Source organism: Clytia hemisphaerica, unplaced genomic scaffold, assembly GCF_902728285.1.
Source record: "Clytia hemisphaerica strain Z4C2 unplaced genomic scaffold, Clytia hemisphaerica genome assembly, whole genome shotgun sequence".
Taxonomy (NCBI): Eukaryota; Metazoa; Cnidaria; class Hydrozoa; order Leptothecata; family Clytiidae; genus Clytia; species Clytia hemisphaerica.
The window spans coordinates 39,004-60,912 of NW_027103928.1; the positions used below are offsets into that span (position 1 = coordinate 39,004).

The 21,909-nt window shown below is 36.0% G+C and overlaps 1 protein-coding gene across 1 annotated transcript in view; it reads right to left on the reverse strand.

Moving 5' to 3' along the window:
- The window catches only part of LOC136809741 (phosphatidylinositol 4-kinase alpha-like), a 53,664-nt gene that overhangs the window by 20,825 nt on the left and 10,930 nt on the right, over window positions 1–21,909 (reverse strand). The window contains exons 12-22 of the mRNA XM_067066287.1: window positions 21,437–21,537; window positions 19,531–19,634; window positions 11,901–12,057; window positions 10,979–11,266; window positions 10,440–10,650; window positions 9,187–9,382; window positions 5,238–5,322; window positions 2,583–2,756; window positions 1,767–1,976; window positions 816–990; window positions 48–175 (exon numbers count right to left, since the gene is read on the reverse strand). Of these exons, the coding sequence (XP_066922388.1) occupies window positions 48–175; window positions 816–990; window positions 1,767–1,976; window positions 2,583–2,756; window positions 5,238–5,322; window positions 9,187–9,382; window positions 10,440–10,650; window positions 10,979–11,266; window positions 11,901–12,057; window positions 19,531–19,634; window positions 21,437–21,537 (1,829 nt within the window). The remainder of the gene's footprint in view (window positions 1–47; window positions 176–815; window positions 991–1,766; window positions 1,977–2,582; window positions 2,757–5,237; window positions 5,323–9,186; window positions 9,383–10,439; window positions 10,651–10,978; window positions 11,267–11,900; window positions 12,058–19,530; window positions 19,635–21,436; window positions 21,538–21,909) is intronic.

The following is a 21,909-nucleotide window of genomic DNA, read 5'->3' on the forward strand; positions in this document are numbered from 1 at the left end:
CTCATTGAAAATTCACTAAGCGTGCATAAGGTGTATTTAAGGCTAACTTTTTCCTCGATGTCTGTTCGCGTGGTCAACAACCATTCCCAGCATGCAATTGCAACTTCGATCGCTTTCTTCGTGAACAAACGAGCCGGTGTCCAAAACAAATCGTGTAAAAGAGATTGGTGACAACCTATAAGGTGTGAAAAAAACAAAAAGATATTTAGATTTCAAATGTCAACAAGCTAGATGCTGTATGGACCTACCTGATGATGAAAGTTAAATAGCAATAAGGATAAAGATAAAAACAAACAGTCAGAAAATATAGCGTGTAGCGAAAATGCATAACGGAGGGACGGACGGACGAACATCGGTTAATTTAAAGGACCTCCGAGGTAGGTCTAAAAAGGTCTTTGTCATTCTTATCCTGAAATTAGAGGTCAAGCTCGTTGTCCGGGGGGTTAAAATCCTTTGTCCGGATGTACTTCATACTCAAATCATGGTAAAGCACCAGAGGCTGGCCCCACAATTAGACAAACACATTCAGTGACAGCGTGAAAATATTATTCTTAAATTTACAGAACACCAGAAAAACCCGTTGATGGTTCTCTTTTTTTTTATAGATAGGCTGTTACTTTATCAGCTTTAGGGTCTTTAGAATTCTGACTCCCTGGATAAAGTATTTTCACTCTCCGGACAAAGAATCTTCCTCAGACAATACATCAACCACCCCCATGTAGGAGCTTTTTCTAGAAGAGCTCATTTACACTTTTCTGGGGGTAAAAAACCCTGAATACTAAAAATGGATGAAAAACTTCTCTCGAAAATCTTACCTTTCGAGGAAACAAGACAAGCAGCTGCTTTATGCATGACGTGGAAAAATTGATCTCCGTCCTGGACCACTGATTGTAATTCTTTACGAATATGCTGAATCAGCATTTTTTCGATGGCATTTTCGTCGTCGATGCCTGTCGCATAACTTTTCAAGGCTTCACGAAGACCATTGATCTGTGGTAAAGATAAATCATAGTCTGCGTCACAGATATCACATCATATTTTACACACTAGATAGGCTGACCACTCGCAGATTTCCCGTGGAAATGTGTCCAGATTTGAAGTAGGCTAGTCCGCCATGTTGCTTTTTGATTTACCTTAGTTTCCAAAGAAACGTTCGAATTTTAAAACATTCGAATCGCGTTGTTTACGACCAGAATGAAAAACAAGATGGCGGACAAGCCGGCACTAAAACTGGACAGTTTTCATTTTATATCGCCCAATCCAGTTAAGAAGCTAAACATCAGAGGTCTGCAGAAATTTAAAAAACCTCATTCGTTTATTAACAATTTAAGCCTTTATGAATTTTGTCCTTATGTATTACAATGAAGTGAGTAGTCGCTCTCATTTGGACCTTGTTTTTGCTATTTGTAATTGGACTTCAGAGAGGATAAGCAAAATAAAACGAACTACTAACTACATATTAAATTATACTTAAATTATATAATATCTATCAACCCTTTAATACAGCGTGGTCGATGAATTTACAAGAAATTTGTCAATTTTGTTTAACTCTAACAATAAAGTTCCATCTAGTGTTTTATATGAGATATCTGTGACTACGCATGTTATTTCATTCAAAACAATCGTCGAAAATAATTTTTTCTTGTATTTTCGTTACCAGTCCTTTCAAAAGCTGACCGCGCCGCTAAGGGTGGATAGGTGTTAATGCAATCAAAAAAATTTGACCGGGGTTGGGTCTCCTCAAGCTGACGGATGTACTCTCTTACCTCGCCTAGATATTTCGACCGTGTTTTAACACCAAAAGTAAATAAACTAGCTCCATCGACTTTTGGTGTTGAATCAGCATTCAGGCTAGTGAAAGATGGTGTCGTTGTTGCCAAGATACCATTGTTTGTTTCAGATTTGAGCAGCAGTTCGGTAAACAAGGCGATGCCATAATGGACGCAGGAGGTTTGCGATTTTTCTTCAAGGTATTCCTATGTTAAGTAAATGTAAATTATATTTTCTTCAAGTTGTAGAATCTTGCGCATCGTAACCTATAAAATTTTGAGGTATTTTACGAAAGTTTTTTTTACTTGGACCACAGAAACTGTAAAAACATTCATTTTAAATATGTCTCGCTTGCCCCTGAAGTGCTTTTGAATAATAAACTTTACTGAGACAAGATTTTGAGGTATTTTACGAAAAATCTTTTTACTTGAACCACAGAAACTGTAAAAACATTCATTTTAAATATGTCTCGCTTGCCCCTGACTAATTTAAGTGCTTTTGAATAATAAACTTTACTCAGACAAGATTTTGGGGTATTTTTACGAAAGTTTTTTTAACCTGAACCACAGAAACTGACTTTAAAAAAAAAGCTCCTTGCAAAAAGTCCATTCTAAATTCATTTGCCTCGCTTGCCCCTGTCGAATTTTAAGTGTCTTTGTAAACTTTACTTAGCTAAAAACTTTTTTTGCCTAAGGTACAAAAACTGTCGATGTTGGAGCCCATTTAAGAGCTCCTTGCAAAACGTCCATTTTAAATCTGTCTCGCTTGCCTTGACAAAATTTACAGGCATTTGTACGAAAATTTCTCTTTACCTGAAGCACAGAAACTGTAGATGTTGGAGCCCATTTAAGAGCTCCTTGCAAAACGTCCGTACATCTTGAAGTGAAATCTTTCACGATTTGTATCCGAGTATCCTTATCGTCGGAAAGCGTTAAAATGAAAGTAGTATTTGGGATACGGATTTCCGTGGATACGAGTTTGTTTTTCTAAAACGAAAAAAAACAAGTACATGAGACTTCTCTAATTCGATCTTCAAGAGACCAGGGATTTTCTTCTGATTAGAAAAAGATTTGAATTACAGAAAGTATTTCACGCTAATTTCTAGCTGAAGGGACAAATATTTTAGCTCGAATTATAAAAAGATAGACAACCTGTCCGGTTGTTCAGAGGATTAGTAGTGAATTGGTAGTGAATGTACAAGGAAAACTATAACCATATGAAATTACGAGCAGATTTTGAATACTCAACGCGTGGCTTTTATTCACTCTAAAGGTCATGGCTCCGTAGGAGAATCTGCTGGTGGACCACTTTGATTTTTCATTTATATTTAAAGCCAGCAAGTCGCTTTCGTTTTCGTTTTCGTTTTCGTTTTCGTTTTCGCTTTCGTTTTCGTTTTCAAGCAAAAAGTGACATGGTTTTAAATGTTTTGGCTGAACAACAAGGTCAGGTAGTCACACTCGCTACAACCATGAACATATAAACGAATGGACATCTATCTTTTATTGTCTCTTTGAAGCGAGCTTCGTTGCCGCCTGTATTTCAAAATTGGTATGAAAAATCCGACAATATTCCGTAATAATTTTATTTCTTTGAATTATTTAAGTAAAAGGATTGATAGAGCTTGAACATTACTCCTAATGCACAAAAAAATTATTTTCGAATTTTTTAACAAGTTTGCAATATATTTTATCAACATTTTCAACTCTGAAATGCAAAATTTCAACTGCGTGTATACTTTTGAATCCCTTTTGTCTCTCCAATAATTTTTTTTATGACTTGAAAAAAGTAGCTTGCCAAAGTTGAGAGCCTGTGTCATAAGAATATCTAAATTAGAATGTGACACTTTCTAAAATTATTAGACACTTTTAAGTCAAAATTTAGAAATATTAGTCGGAGTTTTGACAAGCTGACGATGATTTTGCCTCTGTTATCTTTGCTATGATATAGATAAAAGACTTGAGAAGAGTAGAACAAAAGAGACTTTTGTCGAAGTTTTGACGTTGTTAGCAAGGTATTCCCAAGTGGTATATCATCAAAATCTATTGTTTCATTTTATGCTTTTAACGAGGCGGCAACGAAGCTAGGAGCCCTTTCTACAAAAAGACAAAGGAGATAGATGTCCAGTCGTTTATATGTTCATGCTACAACTCTTTAGAGCAGAGCGTGATGTGAGCAAATTGGATGATCTGTTTTAAAATTAATTTTTTTCAAAGTTTCCGATAAGGAAAATTATACCAGGAGTTTAGCCTAGTTAACTAAGCCCGTATTCACAAGGCTAAGACACACGGCTAATGGCAATATAGCGTTTTCGGCGTTTAAAGATTTTTCATATTTACGGATTTTAAGTTTTCCTTTGAATACTGTTATTCAGTCACAACTTTTAACATCAGATTTATCCTAGTGACTGAATCAAACTAGCTTAGATTTCTAGGCTACCAGGAGTTGGCAGTTTTCAACCAATACTTAGAACCAAATTCACGTGAGAAAAGCAAATTCTCAGTGGGGGTATTACCAAGTTTTTGACCACAAAAAAATATTCAGTAGGCGTATCGATTTGAAATTTTTTTTGTGACCATATCACTACTAGGTAAAAAAACATTGATTAGGCCCATGTTCAATGTATTTCATCGACTGTCAATTGTAAATTATTGACAACAAATTGTTTGCATTGACCATCCATATTTCTTTTCTTACAGCCAATGATTTATATTGACTGTCAATATTGACAGCCAGTATATTCTTTTGGTTTTCAAGACAATTGATTGACAGTCAGTGTTAGGTAATTTTTGTCAATAATTTGATTTTGACAGTCAATAAAACTTGCTGACAGTCAATGAAAAGCATTGAACATAGGCCTAATCAATGTTTTTTGACCTAGTAGTGTATGGAAGTGTAGAGAGGTGATAAAAATTACCTGTTCCCGTGGCACATCCCTAGGACTTTATGTTCTATATACCAAAGTAGAGACATATCTAAAGTACATTTCAAATTAGCTGGCAGTAAATTTTCAATTGCGTATTACTTTTGATAGATTTCGAATTAGATAGCGATTTTATACTTTTTGGAAAGGCAATCCGGAGTGGAATATTATGCGTATAAAATTTTTCTAAAATTTTCAAACACGAAGATGAAAAACGAAAAAGGAAAAAAATCAGCTTTTCATCTAGCAATGCTATAACCACCATTATTGGACTTAAGAAACTTCAATCTTTGCAATTGAATTCGATAAAAAAAATTTAGTCAAGTAATATTGGACACGAAAGGAGGCTAGGTAGGCTTTTCCAACGTTTTCCACTCCGGATTGCCTTTCCAAAAAGTATAAAATCGCTATCTAATTCGAAATCTATCAAAAGTAATACGCAATTGAAAATGTACTGCCAGCTAATTTGAAATGTACTTTAACATACTTCGATGATGGAAATCATGAACAGATCTCCACTGAAATAATATTTGTTTCTTAAACTTACCATTTCGTTTGTTTTCGAGGTGAGAAGGTGGAGAATATCAAGCATGGTGATTAAAACTCGTTTGTTCCATAACAAGTGCCCAAACCTGTCAACAACAAAAGAAAAGTTGAACGAGCTGAAAAATAGTCTATCTGCTCGTGTATTTTGTAGAGTGCTTAACCAACCGGAATCAGGAGCATGATATGATAGTGAAAATTATTGTATCAATACTGACAGGTTCATGTTTTATTCAAACAATCCTCAGTTGCAAATAAAATTTCTAAGTATAAACTATACCTTCAACTCATTTCATGGTGCACTTCTGCACCGTGGAAAATATGGGAAATACGAATTAATAAGGGTTTCCTACCTGAAGAGACCAGAAGACCTTTAAGAATTAAAAATACATTCGATTTATAGAGGTTCGAGTTATGGAGACCCTTTCTCAGGCATATTTCCAATCTCAATCTTCAGTCGAGTTTTGAAACTCAAACTTCATGCCAATACGTTATCTGAGTAGAATTGTTTATTAATTTCGCATAGCGAAAGTATTAAGATAGTCTTTCTATGTGTGTGTGTGTGTGTGGCGAGAAAATTTTGGGGCGCAAATTATGGCGTGGGCGTTTGGCTGCGGGCGTACTACGGCCAATGTTCTAAAAGTGGACTCACTCACAAAAATAAAAAACGGCGCTTTTGTCAATAATCAAAATACGCTAGTGCAAGAAGTGTAACCAAGCCTTTGTAAACATTTATTTTTATCATGAGAATTTTTTAATGGCTGCTTGATTGCACGTATGATTTTGAAACTTGACCTGTATAAATTTTTATCATGTTTTCTGGTCTTTCGTAGAGTATTTAGAGGTTTATTATTCGTTTACTACTAAGTATTTTATGTTTGTGTAGTTAGTGAATACACCAATAAATTGATAATGCTCAGTAAGTAGTACAAAAAGAGTTAATTTTACACAACAACAACAACACTCACACATAAAACCCACTAAAACCCTCTTCTTTACTGAAACTACAAACAGCACAGGTCTTTTTTGATCTTTTTTTCCTTTTTTCACCAGATAGTTATGTGTTAAATATTAACCAGTTGTGACAAACAGTCTGGTTTAGCAAGTTTTTCCATGTATTTCCTAGACAAAATCAAACGATTTATTAGCTGTTCTTCGATTACTGAGCCTAATTTGGTAAGACAACTTTTTGATTAGTTTGATTATATAAGTTTGATGACAGTTTTTTATCTGATGAAGTTTGATTGTTTGATTGGTCTTAGATGAGTTTGGTTTACGTAAAGGTTCCAGCTTTTCCTCCAGGCGATGATCAGCCAAACCCTATCAAACCGATTTTGGTTTGGTAATTGAACCATTTCATCGAACAAAATCGAACGATAGGTGTTCGATTATCGAACCTAATCTAACAGTAATCGAACTTTACCTGAAAATCTTCAGTTTGATGTTTGATTAAAGTTTGATTACTTACATTGCAGTTCGATTTTTGCAGTGCAATGCAGTGTTTTTGTAGCTCAAATGATTCCAGTTATTGCTAGCGCAACAGCTCAATCAAACACATCGTACATCAATCAAACTAACCGGAATTTCTTGGTTCGATGACTGTTCGATTTGGTTCGGTAATCAAACAGTTCGATTGACATCGCTTGACCGATGGGATGATAGATATTGGCCTGCTCTTTAAGCTTTAGCGTGAGTGTCTACTAATAAGCCAACAGAGTGTAAAAAGAATGGGCAACCAAGGTAATAAATCAAACTAATTGAACTTCAATCAAACTTCATCGATCTTGATACCTCTTTGGCTAATCAGAATTTTCATTTTGAATCATTAAAAACTCCAGTGGTACCGTTGTTTTGTATGAGATTCCCATTTCCGCACTAAGATTCTTGATACTTTTCTGGAATCTCTCCTCTATATATATATTTTACGGGATAACCAGCAAGAGATTGGGGAAGGTTTGTTTTAATGAGATGCAGTTAGAGCATAAAGGATTCTTTGTTGTGATTTTCTAGAAGGGCCATTAATCAATTACGTATAATATTGATTCTTTTACTTTTTTTAGCACTTACTACTTTCACTGGTGTGTAAACATTTATTTTATGATTTTGAAAGATTTACCGTCAACCTAGAAATAATTAATTTTAAAGGTCTATTATAGCATCAGAAAATTATTGAAAATTGAAAATAATTGCATCACTTTTGGTTAGGTTTAGTCAATTTAGTATGTGGTGGGAAAATTTGAGTGACAGGTGGTTAATAAGCTCTAGTTTAGACGGCCGACTTTCTGCCCTGCCTATTCTAATTGTTAGAGTAGGCAAAAAGAGGGCACAAAGTTGGTTGTTAAAATCTTTGCTTGGAAAGGTTTGAAAGAAGACATTGCATTGACGTCAAAAGAGGGCTATGCATCACTTTAGACAGCGAACTAACTGCCCTCTTTAATTCATAATTAGAATAGGCAGGGCAAAAAGTGGGCCGTATAAACTAGAGCTAAATCCCCATATTCTATCTTGACCGAAGTCTGTATCCTTAGTTAATATATTTTTATATGGATTTTTGTGTTGAAATTTGGGAAAATTTTAATCTCAAGGAGTATTATTTCTTTAAAGCTTAAAGTTGGCTAGATTTTACCCTGCCATTTTCTAGTTCAGAAGCTTGATCTCGACTACTTAACTGCTTTTTGCCTTTAATGGCCTCTTCCAGAAAATGCCTATATATATGGGGGGGGGGGGTGTTTGGAGAATATAGTGTCCAGGGGGAGGGGGGTTAGTGAAAAATCTACAAATTTGCCTTGTCCGGTGGGTGGGTAAACTTGCTCTGTTTGGGGTAATTTTGCTCTGTTTCAGGGTAGTTTTGATTGTCCATGGAGTCAACTGATGCTTGTCAGAGGGTTAGACCTGCTGTCTGTGGGTCAAAAGTCACAGGGTAAATTTCAAAAAAATGTTATATCCTCCAACCCCCCCCCTACAATATTCTGCAATATTCAATTTTTTTTCTGGAAAAGCCCAATAATTTTGATGGTGGTGCGCCATCATACATACCAGAAAGCGAAGATAGTACACAACAGATTTTTCTGACTACTGTAGCTATTTTCTCAATTTTAGAAAATTCTTTTGTTTATAGAAAGAAGTTGATATAAACTTTGCGCAAGTGAAAGAATTTTAAGTCTTATCACAAACAAGTGACTTGTTATCAAAGCACAAAATGAAGTTTCTTTTTTTTTATTCTTCATTTTCAAAAAATTTTAAAATTATTTTTCTCAAGTATATTGCAGTTCTCTGATTTATTCTGAACCCAATTTTAAAAAGATCTTTTTTACGCTTATAAAAAGGAATTTTTTAGCCGCATTTTTTAGGAATCTTTTTGTTTAATGTAGTAAGATTTTTCATAAGAAAACAGGGTATCTACGACCTTTGTGTACAATACAATGTGTATATTTTGTGTAACGCTTTAAAATTCAAAATCCATAATGCTGCAGGAGTCACGTTTCACGCGTCTTCGTCGTTGATGTTCAAATATTATGCGAAATTTTCGATTTTAAGTCGTCTTGTTTTTTTTTAATTTGAGTAGTCTTTTATGTCTTTGAGTATACGATATTCTAGCGCTTTATTCTACAAGAAAGCAAAATTTTCTGCGACTTCACCTCCTATACCCCCACCAGTTCTCTGTCCTGGACACCACACAGACACCTAACTGCTTTTCATCGTGCCTACGGCACATTTGAAACTCAATCTTCTACTCAAAAACGGACAAGTCATTGCGTGGACATTTTGCAGACCCGAGTATGAATGGTGTAAATTACAGACCGAATTTTGGTTATTCAAAAGTCGTGATTCGCAAATAATCTCATATGTCTATGACAATGTAACGCTACTGGGGTGTGAAAGGAGATCCACGGCGGTGACAAAAACGGTGACAGCCACAAATCCTGGAAATTCGCCTGCTTCTGTTTACTTACTTATCGACCAACAGTGACAAATATTTGTCAGCCAATCGTCTGATTTTTTCTTGCATGTGATTGAATTTGACCAATAGGAATTGAGCATCTCGTTCCAGTTCTTTCTCTTTCTCAATGTCCAACGTCTTGGAGTCGACCAGGTTTAAAACTTTATTGAAAATGTTGTCGAACACGAATCGCATACAACGCCAAATATCTGAAGAAAAAAAACCCGAATCTATCGTCACTTTCAAGTCTTTCAAAGCCAAATTTCATTTTCTTTCAATAATCAATTTTTATCATTCTGTTTTTCTCATTCTCGTTCCCAATTTTGTTAAGTTACTATTCTGTTCTGTTTGTGGCCCTTCGTGGAAACAATTCCTCGACTTCTTAAAAGAAGCTGTTGAATTTTTCGAAGCATACTACGCAAAATATTTGTTATTAAGGTTTGATGGGCTAGTTTTGTTTGACAGTTTTCCAAGATGAAAAGTTTCTACAAGATTTTCTTGATTTTTAACTGCTTGTATTTCGTTCGTTTCGTTCTTTTAGTTCGCTTTCGACCACGAGTTAACTTGTAGTAGAGGGGGCAAAATACTGGTAGGACTTCAAAGGGTCTTAACATTTGATAAAGAAACTTTTTCTTGTCACAGGAGCCTCTGGAAATCAAAATTCGATGAAATTCCAAGAGATTAAATTAAATTTTTCGATTTCTGAAAAGGGATCGGCAGTGAACGTATGTTAATAGTAACAAGATTCGAACATTTCCAGGCTTGAAAGCTGTCAATACTCATAGTTTCGTAACGTAAGATTAAGCTTAAACCAGCCTTTCTTAACACATTAAGTGCGATCAAGCCGTAACTTCGCGTTTTCAAATATTTTTCATTTCAAATGCGCGTTCACAACTAAGAAAAAAGATGCCACTCTCGAATTTCATTTGATTTTATTAGACCGCGGGGTAAAAAATGGTATGCGGCACTCTTAGGTTCACATCTAAGTACAAGTACAAGACCGAAAAAATTGAACGATCTCATATATGATGTTAGTTGCACTTAATGGGTTAAAGTTGTTTTAGAGATCCGAGTCTCAAATCATTTTTGCCAATATCGTATGTACTAACCTTTTTTATCTTTCTGGATAGCTCTACAATACCGGTACAAGACCGAAAAAATGAGTGATCTCATTATTGGTTCCAGTGGTACTTAATGTTGTTTCTGAGATCTGAGTGTCAGATTTTCTTGATTTGTATTCGTAAAAAGCGTTTGAATCGTACTAACCATTTTTATCTTTCTGGATAGCTCTATCTTCTAAATAATAAAACAGCATCGGAATCAGATGAGTGTTTGACGTCAACCTCAAACTTTCCAATTGGTAAACACTATATAGATAAGCCATTGGTCCAAACAACATTTTGTTGATAAGAGGCAAGATGTCGTTAACCTGACCTAAGGTCTCAAGCAATGACATTCGAAGTTGATTCAAGTCAACCTATCATAAAAAAAGAAGTAATATACAAAAGACTCATATAACACTTTCCGGGGTGCTGAGAGCACAGGAATCACACAGAAATAGGGCAAAAACCGCGCCTTATAAATAGGTTTCATAGATCGCCGTAACCTCTAAAATAATTTTAAGATGTCCTTGCTTTCGGAAACAAAATCCCTTTTAGATGTATTTTTAGATTTTGAAAAAAAAGACCAGGAAAATTACTGGCGAACATTCAGCTAAGAAAGCAAGGATAAAACACAAAGCTGAAAAAGTTTTAGTGTGTCGACAACTAGCAAAAAGTTGATTGAAAGTAAACTTAAAACTATACCTGAGACACTTCATCGTTTTTCAAAGCCAATCCATACATCAACTCGCGGAGATGCTCTGAACTAAGGAGTGTCGGAGATTTAGTCGCAATATATCTCACAGCTTCAAACCAATCTTTGGGCCAGTAACTGGACCCTTCGACGCCAAAACCAAACAAGACCACATAGAGCCAGAAGTCACGGAATAGTTTTTGTAATCTTGCAGTAGGGTTTGAGATAAGATCGAAATGTTTCATAAGGGTTGCTATGACGGGTAGCAAAACCCCAAGATTACCGGCACTCGATGAAGCCTATAAAAATAAAATAATTGAAGTAAAATTTTACTTTCCTTTTCCTTTTTTGTAGGTTTGATATCAAGACAATGAGTCATTTTGTTTTTCAAAACTCTTTTGATAACTGAAAAGAGCAGGCGGTCAAGTGTTCGGATCAAGTATGTTGGTTTGCCGAATTCTTTTGATTATAGAAAGGAAGTAGAGGGTCAATAGCAACAAAGAAAGTCCATACACATCTTTATGGAGTCAGGAATTTAAGAATTCATAGAAGATTGATTTACTACATGTTTTGTGTTTTCACAGACCTGGTACCATTAAAAATTACAGCGAGTTTATATGTCTTCCCTTTGGAGGATAGGCAAGTGTGTGAAACGATTTGGAATAGTCCATAGTTTTGACCCGAGAAAGCTAGGACGGCAAAAGCGCTAATTTACTGTCGTCATAGACAGGATCAAAAGCTAACCGTCTATGACGCAGAAAACACGACATATTTAAACTCGCTCTTGATTAAAGACGTAAAACCTCTTTTCTTCTCTACAAAGGACAAGGGAAAATATCTTTATTGTAGAAATCAGGGTTGAAATTGTACTCTATAGGTCAACATTTTACGAGCTGATGATTTGAAAGATTTGTGTGTTGTGTGTTCACTGACCTTAGAATGTGTCTTTTCACTGATCTTACGAGCTTGCAATCCCAACTGAACGAAGATCTCCAACAAGTGAATCAAGAAATCATCTTTCAAAGGGTTATTAGAGTCCAGCTCCTCAGCTATCTTTTGCAGTGAATTAATGACGGCCAAGGATGAATGTCTAGAATAAATAAATAGTAGAAAGATATTGCCAATTAGTTTTGTTATTAAAGGTCACTTAAAGGTTTTTAAATAAAAGTGATGTCGTTTGCTTCATAGTGGGCAGCACCCCTCCAACCCCCACCTGAATAAAGTCACCCCCACCTGCATAGGGTAACCCCCACCTGAAAAATGCTACCGACCCAACCCCCACCTTCTTGGACCACCCCCACCTAAATTCTGAAAAGTTTCCAACCCCCACCTGAAAAAGGTTTTTGACTGTTTTAACAATTTTGAGGGTAAGCAAGGTTAATCACTTGAAAATAATTTCTATGCTTTTTATACTTCATACATCTTTTGTTATAATTATTAGACTTGGGAAGAAATAGATTTTTACTGTCAATGTATATGTTTATGATGAGCAGGGTTGAAAGAAAGTTTTTGAGTCAAAATAAGAAAACTAGTAAATAAACTCTCCAACCCCCACCTGAAAAAAGTCACCCCCACCTGTATAGGGTAACCCCCACCTAAGATTTGTGAGCAGGCTAACCCCCACCTGCTTAAATTTTTCTGAAAACCTCCAACCCCCCCCTAAAGTTAGGGGGGGGGTTCCTCATCAATTTTAATCATTCGATGATATTGAAAGTCTCTGAGTAAACTCTCATAAACGCCACTCTACTATTTGATACTCTCCTTTATTACCGACCCAAAAAAATATCAGCGTTTTGATTGGTCGAGAGCATCGAGATATTTGTGATAGTTCATATTTCTTTAGTCTGGAAATATGACCGCGTTGACTTTTGGGGGACTGGGTAAGCGGCGGGAGAAAAATAAAAACAAAACAGCCGAAAAGAACTGACTTTCGAAGAAACTGACTGGGGAATCAAACATCAAAGGGGGAAACGCAACAAAAATATGTTCAGATTAACTTTTACTTTGGAGTTCTTCCATAAAAGAAACTAAAATCAAATCTGATGAACTAAGAATTTATTATAGAACTACTTGACACCACCCAAATATTTTCAACTTGTGGCAAATTTGTCCGTGTGAAAACCAAACAGTTTTTTATCAATGCATACAAAAAAACTTGAGATTCTTGAATATTTGCCAATAAAATTTCTCATAACATAACAAGGAAAGTGTAATGTCTTGTATTTAACCAAATGGCGAGTGATTTTTATAAAAGTTCTCTCCTAATTCTCGTTCTCGACAAAAACATACGTCCTTGACTTTTCAACACAACAATCATTATACATCTTCCTTCTAAAATTCGAAACATTTAGAGCTTGACGATAATCAAGAAAGTATCCAAATTGTTTTGCTGTTGAAAAAATGTTGTTCTTTAACCATTTTTACAAGCATACATTTCCATCGTGGGACTCCTTTCCTCTGCTATTCTTTCCCATGGCCATGTCATCGAAACAAAAACATAGAAAAAGACTGAATGTTATCAGTCTGATTAGTCCAATGATGGAGGGTTTCTTCTCTGTCGAAACCATACTGTACATCATCTGCATTTTGAATTATCAATCTAGAAACTTTCAAATACATCTCTGAAAAATCTGCAACTCTTCAAAACAAAACTTCTGGATCGAAAATGATCGAAAAATGTTTCTCTATTTTGTTTTTGTGTGAATATTTTCGGCGGGAAGTTATCGAATGTTATTTTGTTCGAATCTAACGTTCGAATTAGATTTTCGAATAAAAACATTCGAAACTACACAGAAGCAGAAGAAGGCGGAAGTAAGTTTTAAAACAAAAAGAGGACATTTTTTTTGAGTCGACAATAAATTAGTTATCACATGACTTCTCGTGCAATACTCGATATTTTACTCGTTTCCAGATTTTACCGATATTTTTCCTCGCCTAAAGGCTCGAAAAAATATTACGGAAAAATCTCGGAACTCGTAAAATATTTCTCGTATTGCACTCGAAGTCATGCGATAACTAATTTATTGTCGACTCAAAAAAATTGTCCTCTTTTTGTTTTAAAACTTACTTCCGCCTTCTTCTGCTTCTGTGTACTTTCGAATGTTTTTATTCGAAAATCTAATTCGAACGTTTGATTCGAACAAAATAACATTCGATAACTTCCCGCCGAAAATATTCACACAAAAACAAAATAGAGAAACATTTTTCGATCATTTTCGATCCAGAAGTTTTGTTTTGAAGAGTTGCAGATTTTTCAGAGATGTATTTGAAAGTTTCTAGATTGATAATTCAAAATGCAGATGATGTACAGTATGGTTTCGACAGAGAAGAAACCCTCCATCATTGGATTAATCAGACTGATAACATTCAGTCTTTTTCTATGTTTTTGTTTCGATGACATGGCCATGGGAAAGAATAGCAGAGGAAAGGAGTCCCACGATGGAAATGTATGCTTGTAAAAATGGTTAAAGAACAACATTTTTTCAACAGCAAAACAATTTGGATACTTTCTTGATTATCGTCAAGCTCTAAATGTTTCGAATTTTAGAAGGAAGATGTATAATAATGATTGTTGTGTTGAAAAGTCAAGGACGTATGTTTTTGTCGAGAACGAGAATTAGGAGAGAACTTTTATAAAAATCACTCGCCATTTGGTTTAATACAAGACATTACACTTTCCCTGTTATGTTATGAGAAATTTTATTGGCAAATATTCAAGAATCTCAAGTTTTTTGTATGCATTGATAAAAAACTGTTTGGTTTTCACACGGACAAATTTGCCACAAGTTGGAAATATTTGGGTGGTGTCAAGTAGTTCTATAATTATTATTATAATGTAACAAAGTTCTAGGCGCACGAGGGCCTCTGGAACTGATCGTGATTATACGTATTTTACAATTGTCTTGTGTTGAATCTTTTCGGGTGTTTACTCCATGCAGTGTTGAGTCTTTCTTTGAAGACTTTGACTGTCTTTGCCTCAGCGACATCTTTTGGCAATTTATTCCAGGTTGGTATAGTTCGATAAAAGAAGGAATTCGTTTGTACACCACGGAGTCCATCGCTTCCAAAGTTTGGAATCATCTCAAAGTTGTGCCTTCTGTTTGGTCGCGTTCGACGGGCTATCTTGTTTGGGATGGTATCTTTTTCGTAATAGTTGATGTGCTTGTAAAGTTGGACCATGTCACAAAAGTGTCTTCTAAACTCGAGCGTAGGAAGATCTAATTCACGCAATCGTTCTTCATAAGACATATCACGACATTTTTGAACAAGTTTTGTTGCCCGTCTTTGTACTCCTTCAATCAGATTTACGTGTTTACGTAGAAACGGAGACCATACTGACTGAGCGTACTCCAGATGCGGGCGAACAAACGCACAATACAATGTTTTAAATGTACTTGTACTCATATTTACAAATCCTCGATTGATTATGCCAAGTATCGCGTTTGCTTTTTTGACTTGCTTTGCAATGTGTTCTTCAAATGTAAGTTCTGAGTCAATGAGGATTCCAAGATCTTTTTCTTCAAAGACGTGTTCCAATTGGCGTCCATCTAGGGAATATGGATGAGCATGTTTGATGTTTCCAAACTTTCCTAGCGTCAGAACGTGACACTTTTCAGGATGGAATAGTAATAGCCAGTCTTTCGACCATTCTACAAGTGTGTCTATATCATTCTGAAGGGAAACAGAGTCTTCGATGCAATTGACTTCTTTGAAGATTTTGGTATCATCAGCAAACAGTAGGATCAATGAGATGACCTTTTCAGGAAGATCATTGATGTATAGCACGAACAGCATTGGTCCCAGTACACTACCCTGTGGAATACCACTCACTACAGGGTCTGTAGTCGAGAAGGACTGGTTCACTTTTACTGATTGAGTTCGACCTGTTAGAAATGACGTTATCCATTTTAAGATTGAACCGTTGATGCCATATGCTGATAGTTTCTTGCATAGTCGACGGTGGGGTACAGTGTCGAAAGCCTTCGCAAAATCGAAGTAGACACTATCAACAACGTTTCCTTTAGAGATGCTCTCATAAAATTTATCCAGATAGTACAAAAGCTGTGTCACGGTTGAACGGTTGTTAATGAAGCCATATTGTTTGTTCGATAAAAGATTATGATCAGAAAGGTGCTTCATGATATGTTTCCTCAGTATTGATTCCATTAATTTGCACACTACTGATGTCAAACTAACAGGTCGATAATTGACTGCCAAATTCTGAGGTCCCTTGCTTTTGTAAATAGGTGTGACATGTGCTACCTTCCAATCTTGTGGTAATGAGCCTTCAACTAAAGATTTGTTCATGATTACAGCCAAGGGTAGAGACAGATAGTCAGATAATTCCGCTAGTATCCTAGGGTGTATTTCGTCTGGACCGAATGACTTATTATGGTTGAGCTCTTTCAATCGATTCTGTACCATCTCCTCAGAGATATGAATATCTCTGATGGATGAATCAGTTCTCTTTTCAAATGCAGGAAGCTCACCTACTGCTTCTTTTGTGAATACACTGCAGAACTGTCGTTGAAGTATATTAGCTTTTTCGTGATCTTCATGCTTTAATGAGGTTTTGACATTTGGTGATTCAAGTAGTGATGAAACTGTACTAGAAGATTTCATCTTGTTACGCACATGTGACCAGAAGATCTTCGGTTTGGTCTTTGCGTTATCACAAATTCTTTGTTCGTAGTTCCTGTGAGCTTGTCTCATCAATTTGCTCACTCTGTTTCTTACAGGGGTGTATTTTGCTCGATTGTATTCTTTTTCTTCGGGCGATGATTTCATCCATTTCCGATGGAGGCGTCTCTTCTCTGCTATTTCTTTCCGAAGTTGAACTCCAATAGGTATTTTACCTTTCTTCTTCCAGTTTTGACCACCGATGATCTTTATGGGTACAAAACGGTTTCGTATATCCAAAATCTTCTTTCGGAAAAGCTGCCAAAGCTCCTCGGTTGACTTAGAATCAGCCATCTCCGGGAATTGCTTGTACCAATCATCAGAGTTGAGATCTTGTTTCATTGCTTCAAAGTCTGCGTCCTCGTACTTGTATCTTTCTGATTTAGGTTTCAATACAGCATCACATTTGATAGTGAAGGTCAAGCAACTATGATCGCTTAAACACAAAGGACTGAGATACTCTAGACATAGAGCTTGGTTAGCTTCACCTGTTAGAATGAGATCGACTAAAGATGGGTCGTCAGTCCCACGGCACCTGGTTGGCTTCTTCTACACTTTGGTGGAGAAAGGAGTCGCGAAGGGCATCAAGAAATTTTTCTTCTTTACTTTCCTCGAGATGTGGCGTCGTCCAATTTTTCCAATTGATTGTTGGGAAGTTAAAGTCCCCGACAAAGCATTTATGAGAGTATTTGTTGTTTGATGCGATATCTTTGATTAGATGATTCAACTTGTTGTTATTTTCAGCTGACGTGTCATTGTTCGTAGGGGAGCGATAGATACAGGAGAAGACCAGGAGATCGTTTCCGGATAGACGAATTTCGATTGTGGATACTTCATTGAAATTGACTTGGTTCATTGATTGGTTGACATCGGTGACCAAATGTTTGATCGATGAATGAGCAAGAATAATTATCCCGCGACCGATGCCAGTGGTCATGTTCGTATGACTGACACATTTATAATGTTTAAGCTCGTGTTCGTGTAGCTCTCGCAGTCCACCGTGCTTTGGTTTCACCTCACATATCGCAATGATGTGGGGATGATGTTTCTCTACATCAAGCACCAGTTGTCGCTTCTTCTCAGGTGTTAGCGTGTCGGCGTTGCAATAAATGATCCTGATTTCGTTGATCTTTATTTCAACATCATCTACTTGATTTACGTTATGGTTTTCTTGAATTATTGTTCTCCGATTGTTTTCGTTTGAGCAAGATTCTTGGCGAATACTACATTCTTCGTGTCTGTCTTCTTTGTTTGGGATCTGATTTTGACCTTGATGATGTCGAATCCGTTTTTTGAGTCCCCTCGAACTCTCCATTTATAGATATCAGAGTTATCATTCTCATTTCTAGTTTTAGCTTTGAACGATAGTTCCCTTACGTTCTTTCTTTCATCTGGTGTTAGATCTTCAGTTATACTCGTTGTCTTGTATTTTTGGATGCCCTTGAGAGAAGGAAGGTTCCGAGAAGTGAAAATTTTTCCTTTTCGCTAGATAGACAGATTAATAAAGGGCGCTTCTTTTCCTGGGATGGTTTTCCGAGGCGACTGACACGTTTGATAGTAGCGAGTGTGTGAGTGTCTTTAACAAGACCTTCGGCCCATGAACTGTCATCTTCTTGTTCTTGTTCTGCTAAGCCATGGATGACGACGTTGCGAGATCTTTTGATTTTGTCATTTTCTTCTGCTTCTTCTACACGCCATGCATCCCTAATAGCTTCTCTGATAGTTGTTTGCTTGGCAGATACCTCAGAGGTCTTTGTAGCGTCAGCGTAAGACTTTTCCGACAATGTCTTCATTTCTGTTTTGATAAGTTCTTGCATGCTGTGCTTGAATTTCTCCATGTTTATTTCAATCTTTTGTTCAACGTATTCCAAAGTGTGGAGTGCTGGATTGTTAATAAATAATAAATTCTTAGTTCATCAGATTTGATTTTAGTGTCTTTTATGGAAGAATTCCAAAGTAAAAGTTAATCTGAACATATTTTTGTTGCGTTTCCCCCTTTGATGTTTGATTCCCCAGTCAGTTTCTTCGAAAGTCAGTTCTTTTCGGCTGTTTTTTTTTTATTTTTCTCCCGCCGCTTACCCAGTCCCCCAAAAGTCAACGCGGTCATATTTCCAGACTAAAGAAATATGAAATATCGCAAATATCTCGATGCTCTCGACCAATCAAAACGCTGATATTTTTTTGGGTCGACAATAAATTAGTTATCGCATGACTTCGAGTGCAATACTCGATATTTTACTCGTTCGCAGATTTTACCGATATTTTTTCTCGCCTAAAGGCTCGAAAAAATATTACGGAAAAATCTCGGAACTCGTAAAATATTTCTCGTATTGCACTCGAAGTCAGGCGAGAAAAAATATCGGTAAAATCTCGGAACTCGTAAAATATTTCTCGTATTGCACTCGAAGTCATGCGATAACTAGTACATATTCGATAAAAATCCAAATTTCTCTTGAAAATGATCAAATTAGAGAGCGTCACCTGTATTTGTTATTGCTACAAAATAGAGAATATCTTTAAAGGTTTTGTTTTTAAATAAGAGTGATGTCGTTTGCTTACTCATCAATTTTAATTTACAAGCCTTTTGATATTGGATTGACACGGATGTGGAGCAAGATTGGTCAGATAGAGTAACACATTTATTTCCTTATATCAGCATAATATAACAATAGGCAGACATTGATACGAAATTTGTGTCTGATATGAAACGGGAATACTTATGTAAAAATAAATCCTTAAAGTTGTCATTCATTCCAATAGGAACACTTTCATATATTTGCAAATCGGGGAAAACGGACATAAATCTATCAACAAAGTAAGTAAAGACAGCAATTGATTCTCCGAAATCGAAAATATTTTCGGGGAAATCGGGTAAAATACTAACTTGTAGGTTTGCTCATAGTCGGTACTTCCAACAGAGTAAGTGACTGCGCTTGATTCCCTTGTGATTTTTACAAACATGTCCATGATCGGTTGGTACGTGTTGTTCTAGAATCAAAAAAGTCAGAGGTCTTATTTTAGCCCGGCAAATGCCGAATTTCACGGGTCCAAACCACAAGAAATATTATAATTCGCAAGTCAGCGCTAGTCTAAAAATCCATATTCGCCCTAATCGATACTTGCTAAGAATTCGCCGGCCTAGGATCTAGAATTTGCCAGAGTTAACTTTTCATTCACTATCCTGTCAAAAACAAAGCAAAACCCATGTAAGTTACTGTATTTCTGTATAGTCTACACAAAAGACAGCTCCAGGCTTTTAAGCCTAAATCTTGGTCTATAGGCACTGCTATAGGCGGACACTAGTAACCCCCACCGGGAATCGCTTATTAATAGGTTTAAACATTATAGACAATTTTCACATAAGATGTTTATCAATAGGGCTCTATAAAATAAAAACACAGCTGATTGGCTTAGGTTTCGAAACTCTCTATTGTATCATTAAAACCTCAGTGCGCATGCGATTTATCCAGAGAATTTCAATATTCAAAGAGCAGTGCTCATATCCCGAAGAGTAGGAGTTTTACGCTCGAAATGAAGGAAGGTATGACGTAGCCTAGTATTTCTGGCGCTCTTAAAAAAACAAAACAAAAAACACCATATTCGCACAAGGAATCACCTCTTCCATTATGGCAAATAAGTCTGGAAAACCTCAATTACACCATAATTGGTAACGCTCGATTTTGATCTGTTTTGACAAGCCAATCTTGTCGGCAAAAAGGGTTTTTTGAAAATTAGGGATTTTTCAGGCATTTCATGTCAAATTACTCAAAAAATTCCCAAAACTCAGGGAATAGCGGTAATTTTCAAACTTGACGATTGAAAAACCATTCGAAAGACGGCTAAAAGCTTAGGTGTAAACTCTTTTTTTCTTTTTGATTTTTGTCACCAACAAAATTTTGTTTTCTTTTTTACTATATACTAGCCGGTACCCGGCGTCGCACGCCGGTTAAGCTGTAGCTGAACGCACTAAAAGTCCTTTGGATGTTGAAGCTGGCTTAAAAAAATGATCAAATGAACAAAAAGATATCTTCAAAGTTTGACTCTAACCCTCCCCAGGAGATCTTTTTCTCGCTTCGCTCGCATTAAATACGCCGTCCAGTTTTCGACAACTTGAGAAAATGTCATGGTAAAGAGGAGTGAAATGTAAAAATGACAATTCTTTAGGAAAAAGCGGGGAAGCCACAAAGAATAGTGCAACTTTGTTTTTATCCCCGTTTTTATCAGATTTGAAAAGATAAATAAGTCAATTCTAAATTACTTTTTTTAAACCCTTGTCATAACTTTTCGAATTTAAACATGCAATAAAATGACGTACACAGTTTTTAACAGTATCAACCACTTGAATGTTTTTATATGAAGAAAGAGATGGACTTATTTCTTCTCTTGCTTTTTATCGCCCTTTGAATGCTGTTATTGTTCGAACGGACAAACTTTTTAATTTTTATGTTTTGATTTACATTTGAAATGTTCTTTTCTATAATAAAAAAAACTTGTTTTGTTTTGAAAAGAATTCGAATGTCATTAATAAATACGATCGTTAAATACATTCGAAAACATTTCAAACAAAAGAAAAGAGAAAAACAGGATCAGGCAAAGCTGGGCAGAAATTAAAATTACTAAATGTAGATGGGCCTTAAATTTCAAAACAAAGGCTGAATAAAGTCTAAACCAGGCTCTATCCGATCTGTCAATCAAAACAAATAGAGAACAAAATGACATATGCGTTATACTAATAATATATAGATTAGTAAAAGTTGAAGTCTACAAAAAATATCCTTTTAAGCACTTACCACACCAGTGAGAAGAATGTCAGCAAATTGACCAGCGATGATAGCATCTAATGGAGATGGTGGATGATGAAATCGTTGTTGGAGAATCGTCAAAGCTGAACCTGAAAACAAAAACAATAAGTTTTATATATTGAAATCATTACATCACGGACCTAACAGCTGATTGGTTGTAAGTGACGTAAAATCAGTCAATACGTCACTTTCAACCAATCAGCTGTTGGGTCCGTGGAAAATATTGCATAAGTGCATATCATGAAAACCTTATCGTTAGAAAAATTGTTAACAAAAAAATTCGCCGACTTTAAAAATTCGTCGGTGAAAAATTCCGCCACCAAGTGATTTTTTCTTCACTTTTTTACCGACCAATTTTCTACCGATGAGGTATCCCGCAATTGCGGTAAATAAAATCAAAATAGACTAACTTTCGAAACAATACACAATATTTTGTGAAAGGAGTTTACAACAATGATAAA